Source organism: Palaemon carinicauda, chromosome 31 (assembly GCF_036898095.1).
Source record: "Palaemon carinicauda isolate YSFRI2023 chromosome 31, ASM3689809v2, whole genome shotgun sequence".
Classification (NCBI taxonomy): Eukaryota; Metazoa; Arthropoda; class Malacostraca; order Decapoda; family Palaemonidae; genus Palaemon; species Palaemon carinicauda.
This window is the reverse complement of record NC_090755.1, coordinates 28,863,218-28,889,428: the sequence shown is the minus strand read 5'-3', so window position 1 is coordinate 28,889,428 and position 26,211 is coordinate 28,863,218. Positions and strand designations below refer to the sequence as shown.

Sequence of the window (26,211 nt, the reverse complement as noted above, 5' to 3'; positions counted from 1 at the left end):
GACACTATTTGGCAATATCTTACGGAAAAATGACTTGGCAAAAAAATGAAAAAAAATGAAAAAGGGGCACTCGCGGTAAAATGGTCCTCGTGGTGATGAACGACATTTTAACTAAAAAAAAAACATGCACATGGTAGCCAAACAATCCACCAAGACTTTCCACAACTGATAACCTATACAAGTTGCACCATTCTACGACAATTTCATAATACGTAATAACTTTGATAATTATGCAAACTACCTCAGAAGGGTAAACTCGGACGCGAACGACCCCGACGCGTCTCAGAAATCGGGGAAGGAGTACAGCTACAGCAATGCACATCTGGACACTACTAGAGCGTGTAGGGGAGACACCTCCTGCAGGTCGATCACCCACAAATTCAGTCACAGGGGTGAGTCACGTGAGAAAAACCTGTTTTTTTTTTACGCTCGGGGTCGCAAACGACCCACCGTACCTATCCAGGGTTAAAATGTTTGAACAGAAATCTTTCTCTCACATTCTCCCCCCCCCCTTCTCAGACATCGGGGAACCATCACCCCCCCCCCCCCCAATACAATTAAGAAAACAATAGATTTCCTACGCTTCGCGGTGCTTGACTCGCGGATTTAGAATGCTCCTCGCAAATACAGGAAAATTAATTTTTAAAAACTATCAATCGCGTAATTGAGGAATCGCGTAATTAGAACACGTGTAATTCGGGACCCTACTGTATATATATATATATATATATATATATATATACACATATATATATATATATATATATATATATATATATATATATATATATATATATATATATATATATATATATATATATCTAAAGTAGGAAGATGTGATGTAGTTCTAAGGGAAAAGTATGGGAAATATGTCTGGGTAATAAGCAAAGCTCTACCTCCAGTTTGTTTCTTCATTATGATCAGAGATAAATGTAAACAAAACATTGGTTGCCATTTTTTATCGTGCTTTTTAGCGTGTTTAGGAAACGCATGATATAAAATTGCCTTTAATATTTGTGCCTGTTTTAGTTTAGGGTACTGTAGTACATGCATTAAGTGTTCTGTACTATAAAGGGTAGTTTGTTAACAGTACTACGTACAAGGGAAGGTTTTAAAAGTCTGAATATACATGTTGAATAAAGAGGTAAATATGGTGTCACTACTTCGCGGATTTTCACCTATCGCGGCCGCGTCTGGAACCTATCTACCGCGATAAACGAGGGTTCACTGTATATAAATATGAATATTACATGCCCTGTGGCCGCGGGGGCATAAAAACAATTAGAATAGCGCCAACGTATGCCTGCGTGTCATAAGAGGCGACTAAAAGGGACGGGACGAGGGGGCTGGGAACCCCCTCTCCTGTATTATAATCCTGTGAGACATCAAAGAGGTGGAGCTGGGGGGAGAGTGACTGCTCCCCGCACTCTAGTTTTGGGGTGTTGAATATACATGGATGTACAGTAGTACGATAGAGAGTAAAAGATGCGAGATTGGAATTATGTTTAGGAATAGAAAGATGGATATCTTGGCTTTGTGTGAGACAAAGATAAAAGGGAAAGGTGAAGTGATGTTTGGTGAAGTGTCTGGGATTGAAAGGGGAAGAGCAAGAGAAGGTGTGGCTATATTGCTGAGTGAATGGATGACAGGTAAAGTAGTGGAATGGAAGGAGATATCATCTAGGTTAATTTGGGTAAGGGTTAGGTTGGGTAGGGAATGTTGGGCTTTTGTCAGAGGGTATGGGCCAGGTTGTGAGAAAAGTGAAGAAGAGCAGAATGAGTTCTGGAATGAATTAACTAGATGTGTAGAAGGACTGGGTAGAAGGAATTATGTAGTTGTCATGGGTGACTTAAATGCTAGAGTGGGCGCTGGATAGGTAAAAGGTGTCATTGAGAAGTATGGTGTACCAGGTGAAAATGAGAGTGGTGAGAGACTGGTAGATATGTGTGTTGAGCAGGAGATGGTGATAAGTTCTAGTTTTTCAAAAAGAAAGATAAAAACAAGTATATATGGGCAAGAGTGGCAAATGTAAGAGTGGTAGAAAGGGTGTAAATGGATTATGTGTTGATAACTAAAAGAATGTTTGGAAGATTGAAAGACGTGCACGTGTTTAGGGGTATGGCTAACGGTATGTCTGATCATTTTTTGGTGGAAAGAAAATTAGTTGTAGCCAAAGAGTGGGGGAATAGAGTAGGTGGATGTAAAAGGGAGCTAGTGAAGGTTGAAGAGCTAATAAAACCGGGGGTAAAAAGTATTTATCAAGAAAGGTTGAAAATGGCATATGACACAGTGAAAGTAAGAGAAACTGGTAATTTAGAGGAGGAGTGGAAGTTAATAAAAGAAAATTTTGTTGGGATTGCAAGGGATGTGTGTGGCAAGAAGTTTGTTGGAGGCAGCATGAGGAAGGGCAGTGAATGGTGGAATGAAGAAGTGTAGGTAAAAGTGGTAGAGAAAATGAGGGCTTTCGAAGAATGGCTGCAGAGTAATAGTGTAGAGAAGTATGAAAGATATAGAGAGAAAAATGTGGAAGTAAAGCGCAAGGTAAGTGAGGCAAAAAGGGCAGCTGACCTGAGGTGGGTTCAGGGATTGGGTCATTCATATTTAGAGAATAAGAAGTTTTGGAAAGAAGTGAAGAGAGTAAGGAAGGCTGGTTCAAGAATTGAAGAGACAGAGAAAGATGGAAATGGAAGGTTGTTAAAAGGAGAGGAGGCAAGGAAAAGGTGGGCGCAATATTTTGAAAGTTTACTGAATGTTGAGGATAATAGGGAGGCAGATATAATTGCTGTTGCAGGTGTTGAGGTGCCGGTGATGGGAGATGAGAATGAGAGAGAGATTACAAGAGAGGAAGTGAGGAGAGCACTAGATGAAACGAGAGTAGGAAAAGCATCTGGTATGGATGGTGTGAGAGCTGAGATGGTTGGTGAGATTGTTTAATATGTATTTTGTTTTGTCAATAGTACCAGTAGATTGGGTTTGTGCGTGTATTGTACCACTATATAACGGTAAGGGATATGTGTATGAGTGTTGTAATTCAAGGGGTATTAGTTTGTTGAGTGTAGTTGGAAAAGTGTATGGTAGAGTACTGATTAATAGGATTAAGGATAAAACAGAATGCAATCTTAGAAGTACAGGGTGGTTTTAGAAGAGGTAGTGGTTGTATGAATCAGATTTTTACAGTTAGGCAGATATGTGAGAAATATTTAGCAAAAGGTAAGGAGCCGTATGTTGCGTTTATGGATCTGGAGAAAGCGTATGATAGAGTTGATAGGGAAGCAATGTGGAATGTGATGAGGTTATATGGAGTTGGTGGAAGGTTGTTACAAGCAGTGAAAAGTTTCTACAAAGGTAGTAAAGCATGTGTTAGGATAGGAAATGAAGTGAGCGATTGGTTTCCAGAAATTGAATGTGTTTGAGATGAAGTGTCTAAGAAGTATGGCTGGTGTATCTCGAGTAGATAGGATTATGAACTAAGTAGTGAGGGTGAGAACGGGTGTAAGAAATGAGTTAGCAGCTAGAGTGGATTAATGTGTTGAGGTGGTTTGGCCATGATGAGAGAATGGAAAATGGCTGTCTGCTAAAGAACATGATGAATGCAAGAATTGACGGGAAAAGTACAAGAGGAAGGCCAAGGTTTTGGTGGATGGATGGAGTGAAGGTTGCTCTGGGTGATAGGAGGATAGATGTGAGAGAGGCAAGAGAGAAGCTTCATCTGTGGTGGATAATGGGGGAGGGTGGGCTGTGGCATCCTAGCAGTACCAGCCAAACTCGGTTGAGTCCCTTGTCAGGCTGGGAGAAACGTAGAGAGGCGAGGTCTCCTTTATTGTTTCATTTGTTTGATGTCGGCTACCCCCCAAAATTGGGGGAAATGCCTTGGTATATGTATGTATGTACATGGATTATTATTGGATACAGTTAAGTGAAACACTAAGGAGAACAGGGAGAGAGAAGGATGAAACAATATGACAAAGAGACGGGACAGGGGGAGGCAGTAGCCAAGTTCCTTCTTCTTGCACATTCTCTCTGCCAAATTTACGCTAATTCAAATAAATTAACAAAATCAAGGAATTTGGGAAATGTGGGAAGGAATGAAAAATTGGAATGGGAATAGGTGGAATGAGGGATAAGAAAGGGGTTTAGAATGATTAATAAGATGAAAATGACAGATGAAGGCTAGAAAAAAGAAGATGAATAAAATCGCAAAAAAGTAGCGAGAATCAAAAGAGTTAGAAAGATATGTTGTAGATGTGTGTGCGGGAGAGCAGAGTAAATGTACGAAAGGGATTTGGGAAGGAATTGGGAAAAGGATTAAGGATATAATAATAATAAGCGATGGACAATGATAATGTGAAAGATATCATGATATTATGCATGATAGGTTATATCATTGAGGTAATTCTGCGGAAGTGAATGGTCATATCAGTGGGATAGTATCGTGAAAGTTGATATAGGTTGACGACGGACTACGTAGGATTGATCTGCGGATTTGAATGTGAACAATGCATGAGATTATAATGCGCTATGTTTTTAACTATAAATGATAGTAAAATGTGAATATTACATGCATTATTATTGGATACAGTTAAGTGAAAAGCCAGTTTAATCAAAATCAGGTTTATTTCTAATATAGCTGCAATTTTGTACCACAGTAAATGAATATACTCAGTACAGAGAGCTAGGACCAGCTGGGTGTAGAGATAGGTAGTGGCATTCAGCACTCCCAGTGTAAAGGAGCGCGGGCTATTTGAAATCATCGCCCAGCTTGAATTTTATCGAAATTTTTATGAGAATTTTTATTTAATAGGTATTGCATTGTTTTTAGCCATCCCAGTGCTGTTGCCAACTATTAAAAATCAAATTCTTAATGTTGGGTAAACAATCATCACAAAGTTTTTTTTTTTTTCTTCTTGGCCGCGAAAAATCGAAACCACGATTATCGAGGTCCAACTGTATATTCGAAAGCAGAATAGAGAGACTGAAGAAAACAGCACACTCCTTCATACTACTAGACTCGTTACCAACCCATCGGTAGCATCATCTCATAGGTCATCTGACCTCTTGGGAGCGCCTGTTGACCTATACGCATCTGGTCTCCAGTGGCTGCTGAAGTCCAGCTAGACTCGGCACAACGACCCCTTGAATCTTTAGGTTCGGGTTGACCCCGAGCAGAAGAGATCTGAGGTGTTGGGCATCAGATGGCAACCTCCTAAGAGGGGTGTAGATCCCCTCTCTCCACCCCCAGAATTGATGCTTTTCACAGATTCATCAAAAGAAAGTTGAGGTTCATGTTGCAACAAACAGCCTCCGGACTCTGGTCGAGTCCGAGCGACATTGCCACATAACCCCTCTGGAATTGAGGGCAGCCTTTCTGCCCTACAGCATTTACAACAGCTCCTTTCAGGATACTCTGTGGTGTTGATGAGTAACACCACATTAGTGGCATATGTAAACAGGCAAGGAGGTACAGTACCTTTTCACAGCACCCGGCTAGCTGTAGAAATGCTAAGATGGACTGAAGACATCTCGGTAGCTCTATCAGCGCCTTCCATCCTGGGCAAGAGAAATGTTCTTGCAGGCAATCTGAGCAGAGCGCTTCAGATAGCTGGCTCCGAGTGGTCTTTGGATCGTCAGGTAACCAACAAAGTCCTGACTTTATGGGGCTCCCTGACAGTAGCACTTTGCAACGTCTCTCAACAAAAAACTTCCAACCTACTGCTCGCCAGTACCAGATCTCCAAGCTCTTTGGCAAGATGTTTTCCAAGACCAGTGGGACAGCTTAGATATCTATGCATTACCCCTTTTTGCCTTGTAAGAAGAATACTCAACAAAGTAAGGGCATCCGAAGGCCTGTCGATAACCCTCATAGCTCTGATGTGGCACCATGCAGGATGGTTCTCATACCTTCTATATCTGCTCACAATCTACTCAGACAACCACACATAAGGAATTTCCACGAAGCTGAGGAATCTCTACGTCTTCACGCCTAGAGTTTATCCAGCATCGCCCCTCAAAGAGGCTTTTTGCAACTGCCTACGAGCAGTTGCAAAAAGGATGTCCGGATACCTCCAGGAGTCATCTTCAGGCATTTACTAGGCAAAGTGGACAATCTTTTGTGGTTGGTGTGTGGAAGGGGTATTGCTCCTCTTGACACCATTATCCCAGTGGTAGCAGAGTTGTTGTTATACCTTCAGGAGGAAAAACTCCTCTCGGTCTCAGTGGTGAAAGGCCAACTCTCAGACTTGAGCCTCACCATTAGACTGAAAGGACTTAATATTTCCTTTCTGTTGGAATTGTCTCTCCTCATAAGGAGTTTTGAGCATTCCTGTCCACAGCTGGAAAGTAGTTAGTGTACTACGGTCCCTGAAAGGAGCGCCTTATGAACCACTGCGTCAGGCATCAGATCTTGACATGGCACTTAAAAAGGTTTTCTTGCTATTCCTGGCCTCAGCCAGGAGAGTCAGTGAATTTCATGGTCTTAACGATGACATCTCCCACTCAAGGGGATGGGGACAGGTAACGCTCAGCTTTGTCTCTAAATTTATTGCAAAGACTCAAAATCCGATTGTAGCGGATCCTAGATTTGGGCCCTTCCGGATTTAAAATCTTTGGTTTATAACTGATGACTCAGATCAACTTGTAGGTATTAGATTGGCCAGGGCACCACCCACCCATTGAGATTTTACTGCTAGAGAGTTATTGGGTCCTTTGATTGGCCAAACAGTTCTACATTGGATCCCTCTCTCTGGTTACTTTTCGTTTTGTCTTTGCTACACATACACCGAAGAGTCTGGCCTATTCTTTCCACAGTCTGCTCTGTCCTCATACACCTGACAACACTGAGATTACAAAATAATTCTTCGCTCAAGGGGATAACTACGGCAATGTAATTGTTCAGTGGCGACTTTATTCTTGGTAAAGGTAGAAGAGGCTCTTTAGCTATGGTAAGCTGCTCTTCTAGGAGGACACTCCAAAATCAAACCATTGTTCTCTAGACATGGGTAGTGCCGTAGCCTCTGTACCATGACCTTCTATTGTCATGGATTAGAGTTCTCTTGCTTGAGTGTACACTCGGGCACGCTGTTCTATCTTATTTTTTTTTTTTTTTTTTTTTTTTTTTTTTTTTTTTTTTTTTTTTTTTTTTTATATGCAAGATCTAATTTAATGTTGTCTCTGTTCTTACAATATTTTATTTTAATTGTTTATTTTTGCTCTAGTAGTTTAATTATTTCCTTGTTTCCTTTCCTCACTGGGCTATATTTCCCTGTTGGAGCTCTTGGGCTTACAGCACTTTGCTTTTCTGACTTGGGATATATTATTATTATTATTTTTATTATTATTATTATTATTATTATTATTATTATTATTATTAAGTGCTAAGCTACAACCTAGTTGGAAAAGCAGAGTGCTCTAAACCCAGGGGCTCCAACAGGGAAAATAGCCCAGTGAGGAAAGGATAGAAGGAAAACTAAAATATTTTAGAACAGGTGTTGAATGCAAGAGTTGATGGGAGAAGTACAAGAGGAAGGCCAGGGTTTGGGTGGATGGATGGTGTGAAGAAAGCTCTGGGTGATAGGATGATAGATGTGAGAGAGGCAAGAGAGCGTGCTAGAATTAGGAATGAATGGCAAGCAATTGTGACGCAGTTCCAGTAGGCCCTGCTGCTTCCTCCGGTTACCTTGGATGACCACGGAGGTAGCAACAGTTGGGGATTCAGCTTATGAAGCTTCATCTGTTGTGGATAACGGTGGAGGGTGGGCCATGGCACCCTAGCAGTACCAGCCGAACTCGGTTGGGTCCCTCGTTAGACTGGGAGGAGCGTAGAGAAGAAAGGTCCCCTTTTTTTCACTTGTTTGATGTCAGCTACCCCCCAAAATTGGGGGAAGTGCCTTGGTATATAGATAGATAGAACATTAAAATAAAAATATCCTATGAAACTATAAAAACTTTAACAAAACAAGAGGAAGAGAAATAAGATAGAATAGTGTGCCCAAGTGTACCCTCAAGCAAGAGAACTCTAACCCAAGACAGTGGAAGACCATGGTACAGAGGATATTGCACTACACTACCCAAGACTAGAGAACAATGGTTTGAATTTGGAGTGTCCTTCTCATAGAAGAGCTGCTTACCATAGCTAAAGAGTCCCTTCTACCCTTACCAAGAGGAAAGTGGCCACTGAATTATTACAGTGCAGTAACCCCTTGGATGAAATAATAATAATAATAATAATAGCTGTTATTCTGCCCAGTGAAGGCTCTGAGGTGCTACCTCAAAAAGACCACAGGAGCTCATCCCAGAGTTAACAGAATGGTGGTTAGCATTTTGAGGGTAATTTAGAGTGTCACAAGGAATACCATCACTGCGTGAATCCGCAAAGTGGTAGATTTCGCCTTGAATCTTGACTGCCCCGCAAGGGTGTAAACCCAGAGCTCCTGATGTTAGGTGCATAAGCGCATCCCTAGCATATAAGAACTACTCTGTGGCGCAGCTACTGCAAGCAGGCGTGTGAAAGCGTCAGACGACCTTCACCGCCCACTAGCTGCAAGACGTAACCCACAGGAACATGGAAGCAAAACAAGTGGTTTAAACATCTCAAGCTCCCTTGCTGGACAAGTAGTGGGCGGTTGACAGCAGACGTTACCCGGGATTAAGTCTGGGATGCATGATAAGAGTAACTGGCTCCATCTTTCTTTCATCTTCTCCTCTCTTGGGGGTACAGCACCATCGTTACGCTGCAAGCTGGCCTTCTCCGTCTGCAGGTATGAACCATTTCCCTGATATGTGTTTATATCCCCATTCCCCTAGCAAGGTGGGAGTTGGGCAATGTCCAATGAGTTTTATGGAGTTATGGCTCCAAGAAGTCTAACCGGGACAAGTCACATTGCTTAGATATCACACAACTGTACAAATTGACCAGGCCGCTATCTCCATTATATGCGCGAGAGATTAGTGAAGTATCAGTGTGTTCCTCTATAGAGATCGTGCGAAGCACGAAAGGAACATAACTGGTAAAAAACCAGCCAGTTGGTTAGGACTTCACCCACTGAAGGGTGAGTCTTTCCTTATAAAGAGCAAAATTGTTTGTAGATTGTTGGAACAAATGATAAATTTGAAAGTAATTTATATTTTCCTATTGATACAAACCTTTAGCTCTTTATACAAATTGGTCTTTTATCTTGTTTGGTAACTTTTTCACCTATCTCTTGTACTAATTCCAATACAAATTTTGTTAAATTACAGTTCTTCTCTTGCTTCCATTTCATCATGTAGCTGAGAGTACCAATTTGTTCCAACACTGAGACTTACCTCGAAACACTTTCTTAGGAGTTACCTGGAACTTCCTCTCAAACGACCAGTGTTTTGTGTAGTTTACCCTACTCCCATTTTCTATGATGATAGGCCTAGCGGAGGAGAACGTGCCCCGAGGGCAATAACAAGCCAGGCCACATGTTTCCCAGGTCGTAGGCTTCAGTAAGTTCTCTGGTCGCGTCGCGTTATCACACAACGCTCCTCTGATCTCAGTGCGACCCTTTGTGTCTCGTGGCCGCGTGGTTACCGCATGGTCCTTGTGCTCTGCCCGCGCGCTTGGTGCTTTATCTGTGTTCTTTCGCTTTCATTCCTTTGTGCTTTCATTGTGTTTAGTGTTCTCATTCTTTTGTTGTGCTTGTGTCTAGCGGTTTTTGTGATTGTGTGCGATGGAGCATGCTCGCCGTTGTCCTGGGCCTAGAGCCGGGAAATCGTGGGGGGCTTTTTTGTCTAAGCCCGATGTCGATCCGCACACGCTTTGTTCCTCGTGTAGGGTAAAGTGTGTTCTTCTTCGGACACCTGTCCGGAATGTGCTGACTGGAGTGAGGTCCAATGGGTCAAGTTTGGGACCAAAAAGAAGACTACGAAACGGTCTCCCAGGAAAACCAGTATGTCTTCTCCTGCGACTTCTGCGGGTGAGGGATCGTCTAGAGTTCCTTCTTCTTCCCCTACCCAGAGTAGGGGACGAGGTAAGTCAGTGAAAGGGAAGAAGTTGGTGCCCCTTCCCCAGGAGGATGTTGTTGCAGGGGTTTCAGGTGCTTTTACGACGAACCAGGCGCCTGTAAGTATGTGTAGTGGGGGTCCGCGGGACGTTGCTCTCGTGCAAGGGGAGCTCGTCTCGGTGGAGGACCCCATGTGGAATAAAAATGTGCCATTTTCTTCCCCAGATTCTTGGGTGGATGTCTCCGGCGCTTCGGCAGCGGAGGGTGCCCTGGATAGAGAAGATTCCCCGCAGGAAGATCCCCTGGGATGGAGTTTGCCGAGGACTCCGGGCAAGTCTCCGTTGAGGATGGAGGAGGGCTGGAGCGAGTCCTTCCCTTTCTTGGATCGTCCGTCGACGCTTCCGGCTCCTTCGTCAGCAGTCCCGGTTGAATTCCTGCAGCCATCGACGTCTGGAACCTAACAGGTGTCGAGGAAGGCTCCATCTGTTGCGAGGTCTCGGTTCCTTGGTGGGTCAGACTCGTCGGTAGAGGAGTCTTCAGTCTCGTCTGAGGAAGAACGCCGCAGGCGGCGTAGAAGGAAGAGGGAACTGTCCAGGAGGAGGAGATCCCTTTCTAGGTCAGGAGATAGGAGAAGAAGTTCCCGTTCTCTGCAGAAGAAGAGCAGGAGACCTGGTTCTCCTCAAGGAAAATGGGTCTTCGTACCCGAGGACAAGCTGAGAGACCTTACTACAGTCTCAAGCTCCATGGTCAAGCTGGTAGGAGACAGTCCTACTAGAAGGGCCTCCAGTAGCCTCATGATGGCATCAGCCGATGACCGTAACGCCTCGTCTAGCAGGCATAAGTCCCGACCTAGAGACACTCAACCCGCCCATCGGAGGGAGTCGTCTCCTAGGACGGGCAGCCTCGACGGGTCTGCCCATCGAGATGAGGCCTCGTCTAGCAGGCATAAGTCCCGACCTAGAGACACTCAACCCGCCCAGCGAAGGGAGTCGTCTCCTAGGACGGGCAGCCTCGACGGGTCTGCCCATCGAGATGATAGACGTATACGGGCACCTCCGTCGGACTATTTCACGGAGGAGCCTGTCCCTTCGTCAGAGCCTATTAAAGTGACAGAAGCGCCCGTCTCTAAAGAGAAGAAGAGCCGAGGGTCCCGTCTGAGCGGAGGTGCCCGTGAAGATCCTTCTCCCCATCGTAGGACAGAGGACGTGGATGAAGGAGCAGCGCTTGCTACGGAGGACTCCGCTTATAGGAGGGTGATCTCCTTGATAAGGAGTCACAGTAATTTCGTGGAGCCTCTACCGCAGGAGGATGATGATTGGACCTCTGGCTTAAATAGGATATTGGGTGCGCCCGTCCAAAAGAAGACCTCTTTAGCTCTTCCGGAGGCGAGAGATGTCAGGCTAGGGCGAGCTCATATAGACAAGGTGATAGCCCGCAATGGCGACTCTTCTAAAGGGCATAGTGCAGCTAAGCTCTTACAGGGGATGAAGTCCCAGAGTAAATATTATGCCTTGGAAGGTTGACCTCATGGCGCAAGTAAGATGGAGGACGTCCTGGAAATCTTATGTCAAGGTGCCACAGAAGAGAGGGCCTCTACAGCACCCATTTACTTCTCCCAGACCGAGGCCGTGATGATGGAGGAGATGTCGAAGGACTTGGTTAACGTTGCATCATGGCTGGACTGGTGGGCCACTACCTTGGTGGGTTCGCAGATTCCGACAGACTCAATGGAACCTGCCAAACGAGAGGCCCTGAATGAGTTGGTCGGATCTGGTGGCTGTGCCCTTAAATTCCTCACGTTTCAGGCCTTGGCTCTTTCAGCGAACTGGGTGCTGAGGAGAAGGGATTCGCTGTTGAAGAATCTCCTGAAGAAAATCTCGGACAGGGAAGCAAGGGCTCTTCGGAACATCTCAGTTTGGGATGAACAACTGTTCCCGGTAAAGAAAGCTGAAGAAGTAGAGGAGAAGATGTCCAAGAAGAGGGAAGTCAGCGTGCCCAAGTCACAATCTGCGAGACGTCCCGTCTTTAGGAGACCTGTAGCTGAGGCATCTTCTACTTCTCGTTCGTCTCCGTCTCGAGTAAGAAGAGATCCTTCTTCAGGTCAATGGGCTTAGTCGACGAATCCCTCCCGAAGGGGAGCTACTTCACCTCCTTCCACCTACAGGAGTTCATACTCGTCCTCCAGGAGAGGCCGATCAGGACGTTCCTCTCGTAGGAGGTAATGTGAGAGGCCCCCCTCCCCTGCCCAAGCCTCAGGTAGGGGGATGCCTCAGACTGTTTTGGCGAGCATGGAAGCTCCACGGAGTAGATCCATGGACAGTATCTGTGCTGAAAGAGGGCTACAGGATTCCTTTTCTGGAGGATCCTCCTCCTTTGATCCCAGCAAGCCAGGCAGAATGGTTAGCCCCCAAAGACCCGTTGAAGAGAGCTGCCTTGGACGAAGAAATCTCCACAGTGATGCAGAAGGGACCTATGGAGACGGTAAAGCTTCTGGGTCCGGGGTTCTACAGTAGTCTTTTCTTGGTGGAGAAAGCAACAGGAGTTTGGAGGCCAGTGATAGACCTGTCAGCCCTAAACAAATTTATACGAAAGACGAGTTTCAAGATGGACACCCCAAGAACAGTCATGGCATCCTTGAGGGAAGGGGATTTTATGATTTCCATAGACCTCAAGGATGCCTATTTCCAGATTCCAATTCATCCAGCAAGCAGAAAGTTTCTCCGGGTGAAATGGGGTGCCCAGATTATGCAATTCAAGCCCTGTGCTTCGGACTTTCTACAGCTCCCCAGGTATTCACAAGAATCTTTACGACGATCTCTGTTTGGGCTCACGAACGGGGTTTTCGTCTAATTCGGTACCTGGACGACTGGTTACTCCTTTCATCCTCAAAGGAAGTCTTGAATCAACAAGGTGCAGACCTTCTTCAACTATGCAAAAATCTGGGCATTTCCGTCAATCTGGAGAAATCTCATCTAATTCCAACCAACAGAACGACGTACTTGGGGATAGTTCTAGATTCATTGCAGGTCAAGGCATTTCCATCAGTAGACAGGCTGAACAACCTGGACCAAGTACTCCATCCCTTCCTAGGAGGCCAGCCTGGAAGAGCGAAGGATTGGCAGAGGCTAATAGGACATCTGGTGTCCTTGGAAAAGTTGGTTCCACACGGAAGGCAGAACCCCAGATGTATACAATGGAACTTGAAAGATCAGTGGGATCAGAGAAGTTCCCCAGATGGGATCGTTCAAGTTCTTCCAGAAACCAAACAAGCTCTAGAGTGGTGGCAGAACCATGCAAACACTCTAAAAGGGATGCCTCTGTCCTCCGGCCCTCCGGAACTTCTACTCTTCACGGACGCATCAAATGAAGGTTGGGGTGCTCATCTTCGGGTGAAAACAGCGAGAGGCAAATGGACAGAAGAAGAAAAGCATCTTCACATCAATATCCTGGAGATGAGAGCGGTTCATGAAGCCTGCCTACACTTCACTCGAGTTCTGAAAGGAAATTCAGTGGCTCTGATGTCAGACAACGCAACAGTAGTGGCGTACATAAAGAAGGAAGGAGGGTTAAAGTCGAGGGAGTTGTGTGATCTCACCCTGCAAGTCCTGAAGTGGGCGGAAAACGAAGAAGTCAGACTGTCGGCGAGATTCATTCCGGGGAAGAAAAATGTTCTAGCGGACGGCCTCAGCAGAGTAAGCCAGGTAGTAGGGACAGAATGGTCCCTTCATCCAGAGGTAGCAAGTTACATCATTCAGATGTGGGGCTCTCCGGTAATGGATCTCTTCGCGACAAGGTTGAATGCGCAACTCCCCATACTGTATTCTGTTCTCCTGTCCGAGACCCAAAGGCAGCCTTGGAGGACGCCTTTCAACACAAGTGGGACAATCTCGACGTGTACGCTTTTCCTCCCTTCGCCCTGATAAGACAGGTCCTCAACAGAGTAAGGACAGCCAACAACCTAAAGATGACTTTGGTAGTGCCTTGGTGGCCGGAGAGAGAGTAGTTCACAGACCTTAAAGGCCTCACCATTCTCCCTCCGTGGCCTCTTCCAGACAGACCGGACCTCCTGAGGCAGCCACACTTCCAGAGGTTTCACGAAAATCCTCAATCCCTTCGTCTTCACGCCTGGAGGTTATCCAGTGTCTGCTGAAAAGACAAGGGTATTTGTCAAAGACAGCTGTGAGAATGTCTCGTTACTTGAGAAAGTCTTCCACAGCTGTCTATCAAGCAAAATGGACAACTTTTGTTAAATGGTGTGCTTCAAAGAAGATCGATCCCCTAGAAGCATCAGTACCTGGTATCGCAGATTTTCTCGTTCACCTCAGGGATGTGCTGGGCATGTCGATTCCAGCAGTTAAGGGGGTTCGAGCCGCCCTTGGACAAGTCTTTCTTTTGAAGGGAATAGATTTGGGTTCTTCCAGACATATTTCCATGCTCATCAAGAGTTTTGAGCGATCATGTTCTCCCTCTTCCCCTAGGGTTCCAAATTGGGATCTGGCTAGAGTTCTAGACATGCTTAGTAAGCCACCCTTCGAACCTTTAAAAGATATTGTGGACAGAAATCTTACGCTTAAAGCCGTCTTCTTATTAGCGTTGGCTTCAACTAAGAGAGTGGGTGAACTTCATGGATTGTCGTATGAAGTTGAACACTCAAGGGGATGGAAGGATATTTCCTTTAAGTTTGTTCCATCGTTCGTCGCCAAGACCCAGAATCCATCCGTTTGGGATCCTAGGTTTGAGGGTTTTTTCTATCCCAGCAATCCCAAACTCAGGAAATCAAGAAGACTTGAAGTTGTGCCATGTCAGGGTTATTAGGAAATATCTTAAGAGGACGGCGAATCTCCGTCCTGGAATTAAGAATCTTTTTGTATCCACGGGTAAGACTAAAAAGAAAATTTCAAAGAACACTATTTCTTTTTGGCTCAGGCAAGTTATAACTCAGGCTTATTCTAGTGCTGGACTTTCAGTCCCAGGAAAGCCCAGAGCTCATGATGTTAGAGGCTTAAGCACCTCTGTAGCCTTTGAAAAGAACATGTCTGTTGCTCAGGTACTTAGAGCGGGAACTTGGTCTAATCAGTCAACATTCACCGCTCACTACCTCGAGGATTGTACGAGGAAATCATTAGATGGTTTTTCGATCGGGCCAGTCATCTCGGCGCTCCAACCGATTTAACGGCTCAAGCCCCAGGTTCAATCGCGGATTTCAAACTCTAGACACAAGCGTTCTTATCTATTATTTCCCCTTATCTTTTTCTCGTACTGTCCATCGTCTGTGGAGGTCTTAGCCAGTAGACCTGCACATCAAGTTATGTTCAAAATTCATCAAGCACATCAAGGAATTTTGTAGGGTGAGTACTATATGCACAATTAATGAGCTCTGTGTAGTTTATCCTACTTTCCATGTGTTGGGGTCATTGTCAGGGAGGCACTCCCACCTCCTAAAGTGTAAGTCTCGTAAGAAAGTGTTTCGAGGTAAGTCTCTGTGTTGGAACAAATCACAAATTATTAGTAATTTGGATTTTTCCTAACATTCTTACCGAGAAACACTTTCGAGTTATGACCCCCCCATCCTTCCCCCATGTGCCTCACTGATATTTAGTATTGTTACTTACATAGAACTTACTGAAGCCTATGACCTGGGAAACATGTGGCCTGGCTTGGTATTGCCCTCGGGGCACGTTCTCCTCCGCTAGGCCTATCATTATAGAAAATGGGAGTAGGGTAAACTACACAAAGCTCTGGTCGTTTGAGAGGAGGTTCCAGGTAACTCCTAAGAAAGTGTTTCTCGGTAAGTATGTTAGGAAAAATACAAATTACTAATAATTTGTGATTTTATATTGTTAAACTAAACTCATCAGATTTTTCTCTTATTACAGAATTAGTTTTCTCTTTTCTTTACTTAGATCTATGCAAATTTTACTTACCATTCTATGGTTGCTCAACTTTAACTTGTTTAACACTGTTACATCATTAACTAAATTGACTTTTTCACTGAGAATAAAACCTAGAATACTATATGGCTTGGTCTACCATAATATCCTATGGGGTGAAGCAATTGGAGTGCGGCAGAATGAAAACTGCATTTTGATACATATAAGTTTCAAAAGGAATCCAGTTGAACTACTGGTATTACTTATTACTTTAAGTAAAATAATGTACATTTACAAGTACTGTACATGCATTACCTATGGACTAGGTGTGCATTGATACCCTATGTCTTTAATATGGATATATAGTTTTGGTGACATTACAGATGTCTTGAGAGAGTCTTTTCTAAATAAACTATTAGTGTTGATGGTTTTATTCGAAGTAAATGAAGCAAAATATGTTATTTTGTCTTTACTTCTGCAGTTTTTCTAGGATTTTTCACTCTGTTTGTTATCATAGAGTAGGTAAAGTTAAGCTAGGATTTTATCATAGCTTAATATACTGTAAATATAGACTTTTCTATTCATATTTTCCAGTTGTCTGAATATTGTAAGACTTATCAGTGCAGATAGAGCAAATGTCATTGTGCACTGCCATAGGTAAATTAATTCCTTGTCATAATTTTTTATATACAATATGAGATGAGATTCTGATTACTTTAGATATGGTAATTACTTAATTTTGTTATAATATACAGCAGTAATATATCTTTTTTGAAACTTACAATAAAAGTAATGGCGTTATAAAGTAAAGAGAATGTAATTAAGCTCCTGTTATGATAAAGTAAAGTGAATGTAACTAAGCCTCTGTTATAAATTACTTACCCCTATTTTTCTAAATTTGCATTATAGTACTTTTAAGTTCTATAGTTAACAAAAACTTCAAATGTTTTGCAACTTTAATATTTTAGGGTGAGAGATTTTCTTAGTTTCAATATTTTTCATTGAATTTTTTATCTTGCAGCTCCTCGGCAGTGTATTATCTGTGGAAAGTTGGCAGAGTATGAATGTCGGGAATGCTTCGGCCAGTGTGGATCAGGTCTTGAAAGTATTGCATTCTGTGCAAAATGCATGGATAAGGTAAGCTACATTCTAATTTTATTAATTTTCTTTTGCCCAGTCATTTTTATCATTTGTCAGTACTGAGCTTTTAATTCAATACTTCTTCATTCATCATCTACTTCACGCTTCATAGTACTCAGCCATGTAGGCCTGGGTCTTCCAACTCTTCTAGTGCCTTGTGGAACCCAGCTGAACGTTTGGTGAACTAATCCCTCTTGGGAAGTGCGAAGAGCACGCCCAAACCATCTCCATCCACCCCTCACCATGATCTCCTCCACATATGGCACTCGAGTAATCTCTCCTACAGTCTCATTTCCAATCTCGTCCTGCCACCCAACTCCCAATATCCTTCTGAGGGCCCTATTCCTAAATCTCCCAAATCATTTGGACATTGTTTCATTGTCATACTACGACTCATGTCCATACAGTAACACTGATCTCACTAAACTGATGTATAGTCCGATTTTTATGTGTAATTTCAGGCTATTTTATTTCCAAACTTTACTCAACCTAGCCATTGTCTGATTTGTTTTCTTCAATCTTTCACCAAACTCCAATTCCAAAGACGCTGTATTGGAGACCATAGTTACCAAATACAGTACTTAAATGATTCCATCTCATTAATCCTGTCTCCCTCCAACGATATTTCATCTTCATTGCATACTCCGCTTTCATCATCTCTGTCCCTCTTCCAATCATCTCCAGCCTAACCTCGTGTGATATTTCATGCATCCTGGCAAGCAAGCATTGCAAATCCTGTTGTGTTCTGCTAACAAGGATAGCATCATCAGCATACTCCATGCCTGCTAAATTCCTATCACCAATCCAGTCCAATCCTTCTCCACCATCTCCAACTGTTCCACTCATTACAAAATTCATGAGGAGGATAAACAACATAGGTGACAACACAGTCCCTTGGAGTACTCCGCTGTTCACTGGAAATTCATTTGATAAGACTCCATTAACATTAACTTTGCACTTGCTACACTCATGAACAGACTTAAAATCAAATTTACATGTGTAAGAGGAATTCCATAATAACGCAGGGCTCTCCACAAAATTGGTCAGTGAATGTTATCAAAGGCTTTTTCATGTCCACAAAGGCCATAAAAAAAAAAATCTACTTTTGAGTCATTTTGTTTGACTTTCCGTCTATCCACCACAAGTATCGAAGTCATAATTGTTCCAACATGGAGTACTTACCTCGAACTACTTTCTTAGGAGTATCTGGGATCTCCTCCCTAACCGACCAAGAATTTTGCGCAGTTCCCCCTATCTCCGTTTTCCCTTGTCGGGTCCCTCCGTGGCGGATGGATACGTTCCCTGAGGCGACCCGGGTTCAGCGAGCGTGGGTGTGCTGCTAGGTCTTTGTCGCCAGGAAGCATCTGGTCGTGGCGTAAATTACACCTCGCTGCTCTCTCTCGCATCCCGTCCGACCCACCATTGTGTTCCACGTATTCCCTTGTGCTTTCCCGTTCATATCCCTTTCTTGTGTTACTTTTTTGTGAATTCCTTTATGGAATCCCTACGTCATTGTCCCGAGCCCAAGGCTGGTAAGTCATGCGGGGCATGGCTCTCTAAGTTGGATATCGATCTGCACACTTTGTGCTCCACGTGTCGGGGTAGAGTGTGCTCGCCCGCGTCCACGTGTCCGGAGTGTGCGACCTGGGCGGAACTCCAGTGGACATTATTCGGTACAAAGAAGAAGAATGCTTCGAAGCGGTCGCCGAAGAAGACTGGTCTCGGTGCGCCATTAAGATCTCCTTCAGCTCCTTCGGAGAGTGGTTCCCCTTCCCCTTCCCCTTCCCCTACCCAGAGTAGGGGACGAGGTAAGTCTGTTGCGGGGAAACATCCCATTGCTGTTCCCCATGAGTCTGATTTTAACAAATCTAATTGCATTGTGCCTACGCAGACTAGTGTGGAGTCTGCCGTTGTGACGAAAGTGCTTTCCGTAGACGAGGTTCTGGTGCCCGCAGGACCCGTCTCGAGTGAAGACCCGGTGTGGGGGAGGTCAGGAACACCAGCCCCTTCACCCCCATCTTGGCAGTGCTTTTCAGGTGCAGCGGTTTCAGGAGGCGATCAAGACAGAGAAAGACGAGCCACTTGCTCTTCAGACCCTGACTCCATTGTGTGGACGTCACCAAGGACGCCCTTCAGGTCACCCATGCGGCAGAAAGAAGAGTTTTCTGGCTGGTTTACCTCACGTGGGTCACTACTCACGCCCCAGCGCCTTCCGTTGCGCTGCCGCCTGATTTCATGCAACCCATCACCCCGTTAGCATAATTGCAAGCCCCCATGTTGGCGGCAGAGGATTCAGAGGACTCTGATAGCTCCTCTTCGTCTTCTTCGTCTTCCTCGGACGTTACCCCGTCCTCCAGCTCTTCATCGTCGGAAGACTCCAGTGACCAGGAGATAAGGAAAAAGAAAAAGAAGTCAAAGAGGAAGAAGTCAAGCTTGAACTCAGGCCCCTCTAAGAAAAAGGCCAAAGTTGCATAGAGGAAAAGCAAGAAGAGGAAGAGTTCCAGAAAGAAGAGGGCAAAAGTAGGTAAGGTAGTGTTTCCCCCTCGTGGGTCGAATAGGGCTCTTGCTGGAGCCGCTCCCGTGCCCTTGCCCAGTGTCTCTTCGGCTCCGTCCACGCTTCAGATGCAGCCGTTGGCACACACTAACTTTCCCTTCCCCTTGCCCGGCAAATCACCGGCTCTATCCGTTCAGCGGAGGCAGCCGCTGGCTCAGCTCGGCAGCATTGTTCCCACACCTAAAGTCTCACCGGCTCCATCCAAGCAGCGGATGCAGCCGCTGGCACAGCAGGGTAGTCACTCTTCACGGATTCCTCCGGGAGGGGGTAGACCCATGACGGCTACCTCCTCCTCGGGGGCTCCATCCGTGATGGAGGCAGCCGCTCCATCGAGCCGGCCAGATGCCAGGGATACGGACGCCCCCACGGATCCATCCGTGATCGAGGATACAGCAGACACGGGGGATCAAGTGGTAGCGGGCTTAATTGATATGGGAGAATGTTCGCCTGATGAAGTATCCTCTTACAGGAAGGTTTTGGCACGTTTTGGCACTGATTCGGCACCACTACAGGCTAGATGAGCCCAAACCGTCCTCAGAGCAGGCCTGGCTTTCGGGTTTGGGTAGGATGGTAGACAACCCGGTACAGCAGAAACCTTCCTTGATCCTACCAGGTGGCTCCTGACGTGTCCCTGGGCATGGACCACGTCGACTAATTTGTCTCGGGGCACAAGAACTCCCTCAGGGCCCAAGAACTCCCTCAGGTCCTTCAAGCTCCTGTCTGGACTGAGGACCCAGAAGAAATTTTATGTGCCTGACGGACTGCCTGCGGGGCCTCGGACTATGGAAGAAGCCGTCGCGGCTCTGAGCCAAGGCAGTGGAGATGACAGGATCCTTACCGCCCCAGCGGAGGCCACTATGATGGAGGACACATCGCAGGACATCATCAATGTGGCCTCCTGGTTGGACTGGTGGGCATGCACCTTAGCAGCAGTTTTCCAACTCTCCAACGATCTCTTGGTGCCAGAGAATCAAGCTCTCTTGCATAAGCTCATACGTTCGGGGGAGCAAAGCCATGAAGTTTTTAACATTCCAGTCTTTTACTCAGACAGCAAACTGGATCTTAAGGAGGAGGGATACGGTACTTAACAGGCTCCCCCGTAGACTCCCCGAACGTGAGGCCAAATTCCTGAGGAATGCTCCGGTGTGGGATGAGACCCTGTTCTCCCTACAGATGGTAGCAAAAACCATGGAAAAAGTGGGGAAACTGAAAGACTTGGCTGAGCCTAGGCAGCCAGCAGCAAGACGCCCTCCACATAGAAGACCGTCTGTGGACGGGGCCTGCCCACCTACGCCACCAGCTACACAGGAGGCCCCCTCCCCTTCCTGGCATCAGTCCTCGTGGCCCTCCCGCAGAGGTGGTGCCCCAGCCCAAGCCTCCTTTAGACAGAAATACTCGGGCTCGAGACGAGGTCGCTCAAACCGTCTCCCCAGAAGGAGATAGGAAGAGAGGCCCCCTACACCTTCCCATGCCACAGGTGGGGGGATGCCTCAAATCACATTGGCAAGCATGGCAAGACAACGGTGCGGACCCATGGACCGTGGCAGTACTCAGGGAGGGATACAGGATTCCCTTCCAGACAGATCCTCCCTCTCTGATTCCCGAGCATCGGGCGGAGTGGCTGGCCCCCAAGGATCACATGAAGAGAGCAGCCTTGCAGCAAGAGGTGTCGGCCATGTTGGAAAAAGGAGCACTACAACCCGTCCGGGAATCGTCCCCAGGGACCTACAGCAGGCTCTTCCTGGTGGAGAAAGCTACAGGGGGTTGGAGGCCAGTCATCGACCTCTCGGCCCTGAACAAGTTCATCAAGAAGACATCCTTCAAGATGGACACGTCGAAGTCGGTACTGGCAGCCCTGAAGGAAGGGGATTTCATGATGTCCCTGGACCTCAAGGACGCCTACTTTCAGATCCCCGTACACCCCTCCAGCAGTAAGTTCCTCAGGGTGAAGTGGGGAACCCAGTCTCTACAGTTCAGGACCCTCTGCTTCGGCCTGTCAACGGCTCCTCAGGTGTTCACGAGGGTATTCACCGTAGTATCAGCCTGGGCACACAAGCAGGGCATCAGGCTGATCAGGTATCTCGACGACTGATTGCTTCTTTAAGCCTCAGAGGCAGCCTTAAAGGAGCAGGGGGCAAAGCTGTTACACTTCTGCAGAGAACTGGAGGTTACCATCAATCTAGAGAAGTCCCAGTTGGTCCCCACCACCAGGATGACATGCCTAGGAATGGTCCTGGACTCCCAAGTAGCAAGGGCATTCCCCTCTAAAGAAAGGCTGGACAATCTGGACCATATAATGCAACCATTCCTAACAAATGCACCAATGAGAGCCAAGGATTGGCAGAGACTCGTGGGCCACCTGGTCTCGCTAGAGAAGCTAGTTCCTCAGGAGAGGCTCAAGCTGAGGCCGGTCCAATGGAATCTGAAGGACCTCTGGTCACCGGGAGACCCGCCTTAGTCCTTACTCAGGATGACTCCAGCCACTAGAAACATGCTCCTCTGGTGGTCGACAGGGCAAACACCCTAAGAGGGGTGCCGTTCGCGTCTGCTCCTCCGGAGATGTTGCTCTTCACGGACATGTCAAAGGAGGGGTGGGGAGCCCATCTGCTCGAAGAGACAGCAGAGGGGAAGTGGTCCCCGGAGGAGAAACTCCTCCACATAAACCTGCTCGAGCTCCTGGCGGTTCAAAAGGCCCTCGCAATATTCGTCCATCGCCTACAGGGAAACACAATAGCCCTCATGTGCGACAACGCCACCGTGGTGGCCTACATAAAAAAACAAGGAGGTTTAAGGTCAAGGGAGCTCTGCGATCTCACGGCTCGGATCCTGTAATGGGCCGAGAGGAAACACATCATTCTCGAAGCCAGGTTCATTCCAGGGAAAAGAAACGTTCTAGCCGACGGCCTCAGCAGAGCAGGGCAAGTAGTGGGGTCGGAGTGGTCCCTACACCCACAAGTGGCCCAGAAGGTCCTACAGTTGTGGGGCTCACCGGCGATAGACCTGTTTGCCACAAGGCTCAACACAGCTCCCCATGTTCTGTTCTCCTGTGCCAGACCCAGCAGCAGCGTTCAAGGACGCCTTCCAGCACTCTTGGGACGGACTGGATGCGTATGCCTTTCCCCCCTTCGGGATTCTCAGGCAGGTGCTCAACAGACTCAGACAATCAAGGGCCTGGCCACCCGTCCTCCGTGGCCCCTACCAATAAGGGAAGATCTGCAGACCAGCCCCACTTTCGGAGGTTGCACGAAAACCCTCAGTGCCTCTGGCTACACGCGTGGAGGTTATCAAGCGTCTTTTAAGGAAAGAAGGATACTCGGAGAAGACAGCTTCAAGAATGTCAGGGTATCTTCGGAAGTCCTCGAACGTGGTGTACCAGGCTAAGTGGGCCACGTTTGTGAAGTGGTGTGCCATGTAGAATCTGAGGCCCCTGGATGTATCAGTCCACAAGATTGCAGACTTCCTGGTCCACCTGAGGGACGACCTGGGGGTCTCCGTTCCAGCCCTCAAGGGGGTCCGAGCAGCCCAGGGGCAGGTCTTTCAACTCAAGAGGCAATCGACCTGGGGGGTATCTCGCCAGATTTCCATGCTCATTAGAAGTTTCGAGCTGTCTTGTTCCCCCCGCGCCTCTCGGGTCCCGCAGTGGGACGTGGCCAAGGTTCTCAAGATTCTGACAAGGTCTCTCTTCGAACCCCTCAAATATATCCTAGATAAAGACCTCACCCTCAAGACAGTGTTCTTGCTGGCTCTGACCTCAGCCAAGAGCGTGAGTGAGCTCCACGGCTTGTCATTCGAGGTCTCGCACTCAAAAGGGTGGAAGGACTTGTACTTTAAGTTTCTGCCTGAATTTGTGGCCAGAACACAGAACCCAGCCATTGCAGACCCGAGGTTCGAGGGGTTCTCTGTCCCGGCGATCCCTCACTTGGACAACCCAGAAGACTTGCTCCTGTGCCCAGTGAGAACAGTCAGAAAATACCTTAGCAGGACAGCCAGACTCCGGCCGGGCATCAAAAGTCTGTTTGTCTTCTCAGGCCCAGTAAAGAAGGCAGTGTCGAAGAACACGATCTCCTTCTGGCTTCGGCAAGTCATCAAGAGAGCTTACGCCAGTGAGGAGTCCTCAATCCCGGGTACCCCGCTGCCCCATGATATTAGGGGTCTTAGCACTTCTTTGGCATTTAACAGCAACATGGCAGTTGGCCAAATCATGCGAGCAGGCACATGGTCCAGGCAGTCCACCTTTACTGCCCACTACCTGAAAGACTGCACGAGGAAGTCTCTGGACGCCTTCTCCATTGGGCCAGTGATTTCCGCCCTGCAACAAGTTTAGGGCTAAAGCCCCGGGTAGCCCGAGGGAAGTAATTGCAAGAGACACAAGTTTCCTCCTTACTCCCCTTTCCTTGCTACCCTTTTGTCCCTTTCCTTCCCTCCTCCCATGTGAGAGATGGATGTTGTGGAAGCCCATGTCCGGATTATGTAAAAAGGTGAGTGACACATACAAGTAGACTTTTGCGTGCTTCCCCTGACTCTCCTACCCTGTTCTTTCTGTCGTCTGGACCTAGCTCCTATCTAGGTCCCGTGTCCTGGGATGGTAGTGGTGGGTCTTCCTGCCTGCAAGTCCACCCCCGCCTCCTAAAGTGTAAGTCTCCTAAGAAAGTAGTTCGAGGTAAGTACTCCGTGTTGGAACAAATCACAAATTTTAAGTAATTTGTATTTTTCCTAACAGTACTTACCTCGAACTACTTTCGGGTTATTGCCCACCCATCCTGCCCCGGGTGACTTACAGGAGTTCGAAGTAGAACACATATGCTTACTGGCGACAAAGACATAGCAGGGAACCTACGTTCGCTGAACCCGGGTCGCCTCAGGGCACATAACCATCCTCCACGGAGGGACCCGACAAGGGAAAACGGAGATAGGGGGAACTGCGCAAAATTCTTGGTCAGTTAGGGAGGAGATCCCAGATACTCCTAAGAAAGTAGTTCGAGGTAATTACTGTTAGGAAAAATACAAATACTTAAAATTTGTGATTATCACTGGAATACCGTTAAAAGAACACAAAATATGTTACTTAACTATGAATAAGAGTTAAAGGATATAAAATCATGAAAATACATATATTTAACGTAAACGTTCACCTAAATACCATAAATCCTAGCGAATGAGCTATGAAAAAAGCTGTGACTTTTTATATTAATTAGCAGTCTTTAAGAGCTTAACAGTGATGTTTTCTGTGATCCTTCAATTATCAACTATTTATTGCACAATATATAATAAAAGTATATAAAATCATATGAAAAAGGGATTTTGATGAAGGAAAAATATATTTCTGGGCGAGAAACCTGTGCCACCCAGTGATATGCTCCTTTAGCATCATTTCTAAGGTATATAACTGCTATATATTACCAGAGAAAAAAGTTGCATTGGAATGCCAGGGATGAACCCAGCTCGCTCACCTATACAAGGTGTCGGTATAGTAACTGGGGCGTGAAAACCACTGTCAGAGGTCTCGTGCCATTTAGATATCTCCTCTTCAAATACCCCCATTACTACGAGGTGCCGTTCTACATTCCACTACTGATCGCTACTACTATTACCTCCACCCACGCGATCATGTTCACTCCTCATAGCACCCAAGCTTGGGCCAATTCTGGGTGGGAAAGCAGTGGGTGGGTTCACTGGGCGGCACAGGTCTCTCGCCCAGAAATAGATTTTTCCTTCGTCAAAATCCCTTTTCTGGGGTCAACCTGTGCCGCTCTGTGAAATAGTACAAGAGAAATGGTCCCAAAGCTTGGAAACCAACACCTGAGAAGGAAAATAAATTAAAATCTAAAGTCCAAAAAACATGGTTTAATGCAAATTGTATATATATGTAAATATAAAAGTATTCCAAAATAAGTTGTTTTAACAATTCCTTATCATAAAGGGTAGAAAAATAAACAAGATAATTTACAACATAATAAATCCCAAATCTATGGAAGTAAAAAGGGGGAGAGCAATACGATGCCCAAATAAATGCCATAAGGTTAAATAACTATATACAATCTGATATCACAAGGGTGCAATCCAGGTGAAAAAATAAAACAAAACTACAGTAGGGACAGTAAGTAAGGCAGGTAGAGGGAAAGTGAAAAAAGATAGAACAAGACCTTATGATTATGGATCATGATTTTCAGGAGGGACCACATTCCCTGCTGCCACTGTTGCAAATTTTAGGGCATCCAAAGGTTTTAAATAGTGGCGTTTAAAAACTGCTGGGGACTTCCAGCCTGTATATCTTTTCACTTCATCGAAATTCATATGGTGAAAGTAATTAATGGATGTAGCTACTGCTCGTATATCATGAACATGTGGGAATGATTCTGGGTTAGCTTGTTTAATGAAATAACAGAATCTGTTGTCTGATCACTTTCAGGGTAATGGTTCCTCCATTTTCTCTAATAAATAAGGGCCCCGAGGACTTATTGGAAGTTCTATTTAAATATGCTTTCAGAGTGTTTACTGGACATAAAGATGGGTCCTGAGTAAGCGGAACAATCTTCCCGGGGGACCATCTGTTCCTATGTCCTCATTTTTTGCTAAGAATCTTTTGTCTGGAGAAATTAGTATTTCTCCTAACGAGAGAAATTCAATATGACCTGGATCTCTAGACAAGGCTGAAAGTTCTGATATTCTGGCGCCAGATGCTAGG

At 46.0% G+C, this 26,211-nt stretch overlaps 1 protein-coding gene across 4 annotated transcripts in view; it reads left to right on the top strand.

Annotated features, from left to right (window-relative positions):
• CYLD (ubiquitin carboxyl-terminal hydrolase CYLD) overlaps positions 1-26,211 on the top strand; it is a 239,003-nt gene that overhangs the window by 187,999 nt on the left and 24,793 nt on the right. For all 4 annotated transcript variants that reach the window (XM_068355082.1, XM_068355080.1, XM_068355081.1 and 1 more), the window contains one exon: positions 16,854-16,969. In XM_068355082.1, the coding sequence (XP_068211183.1) occupies positions 16,854-16,969 (116 nt within the window). The remainder of the gene's footprint in view (positions 1-16,853; positions 16,970-26,211) is intronic.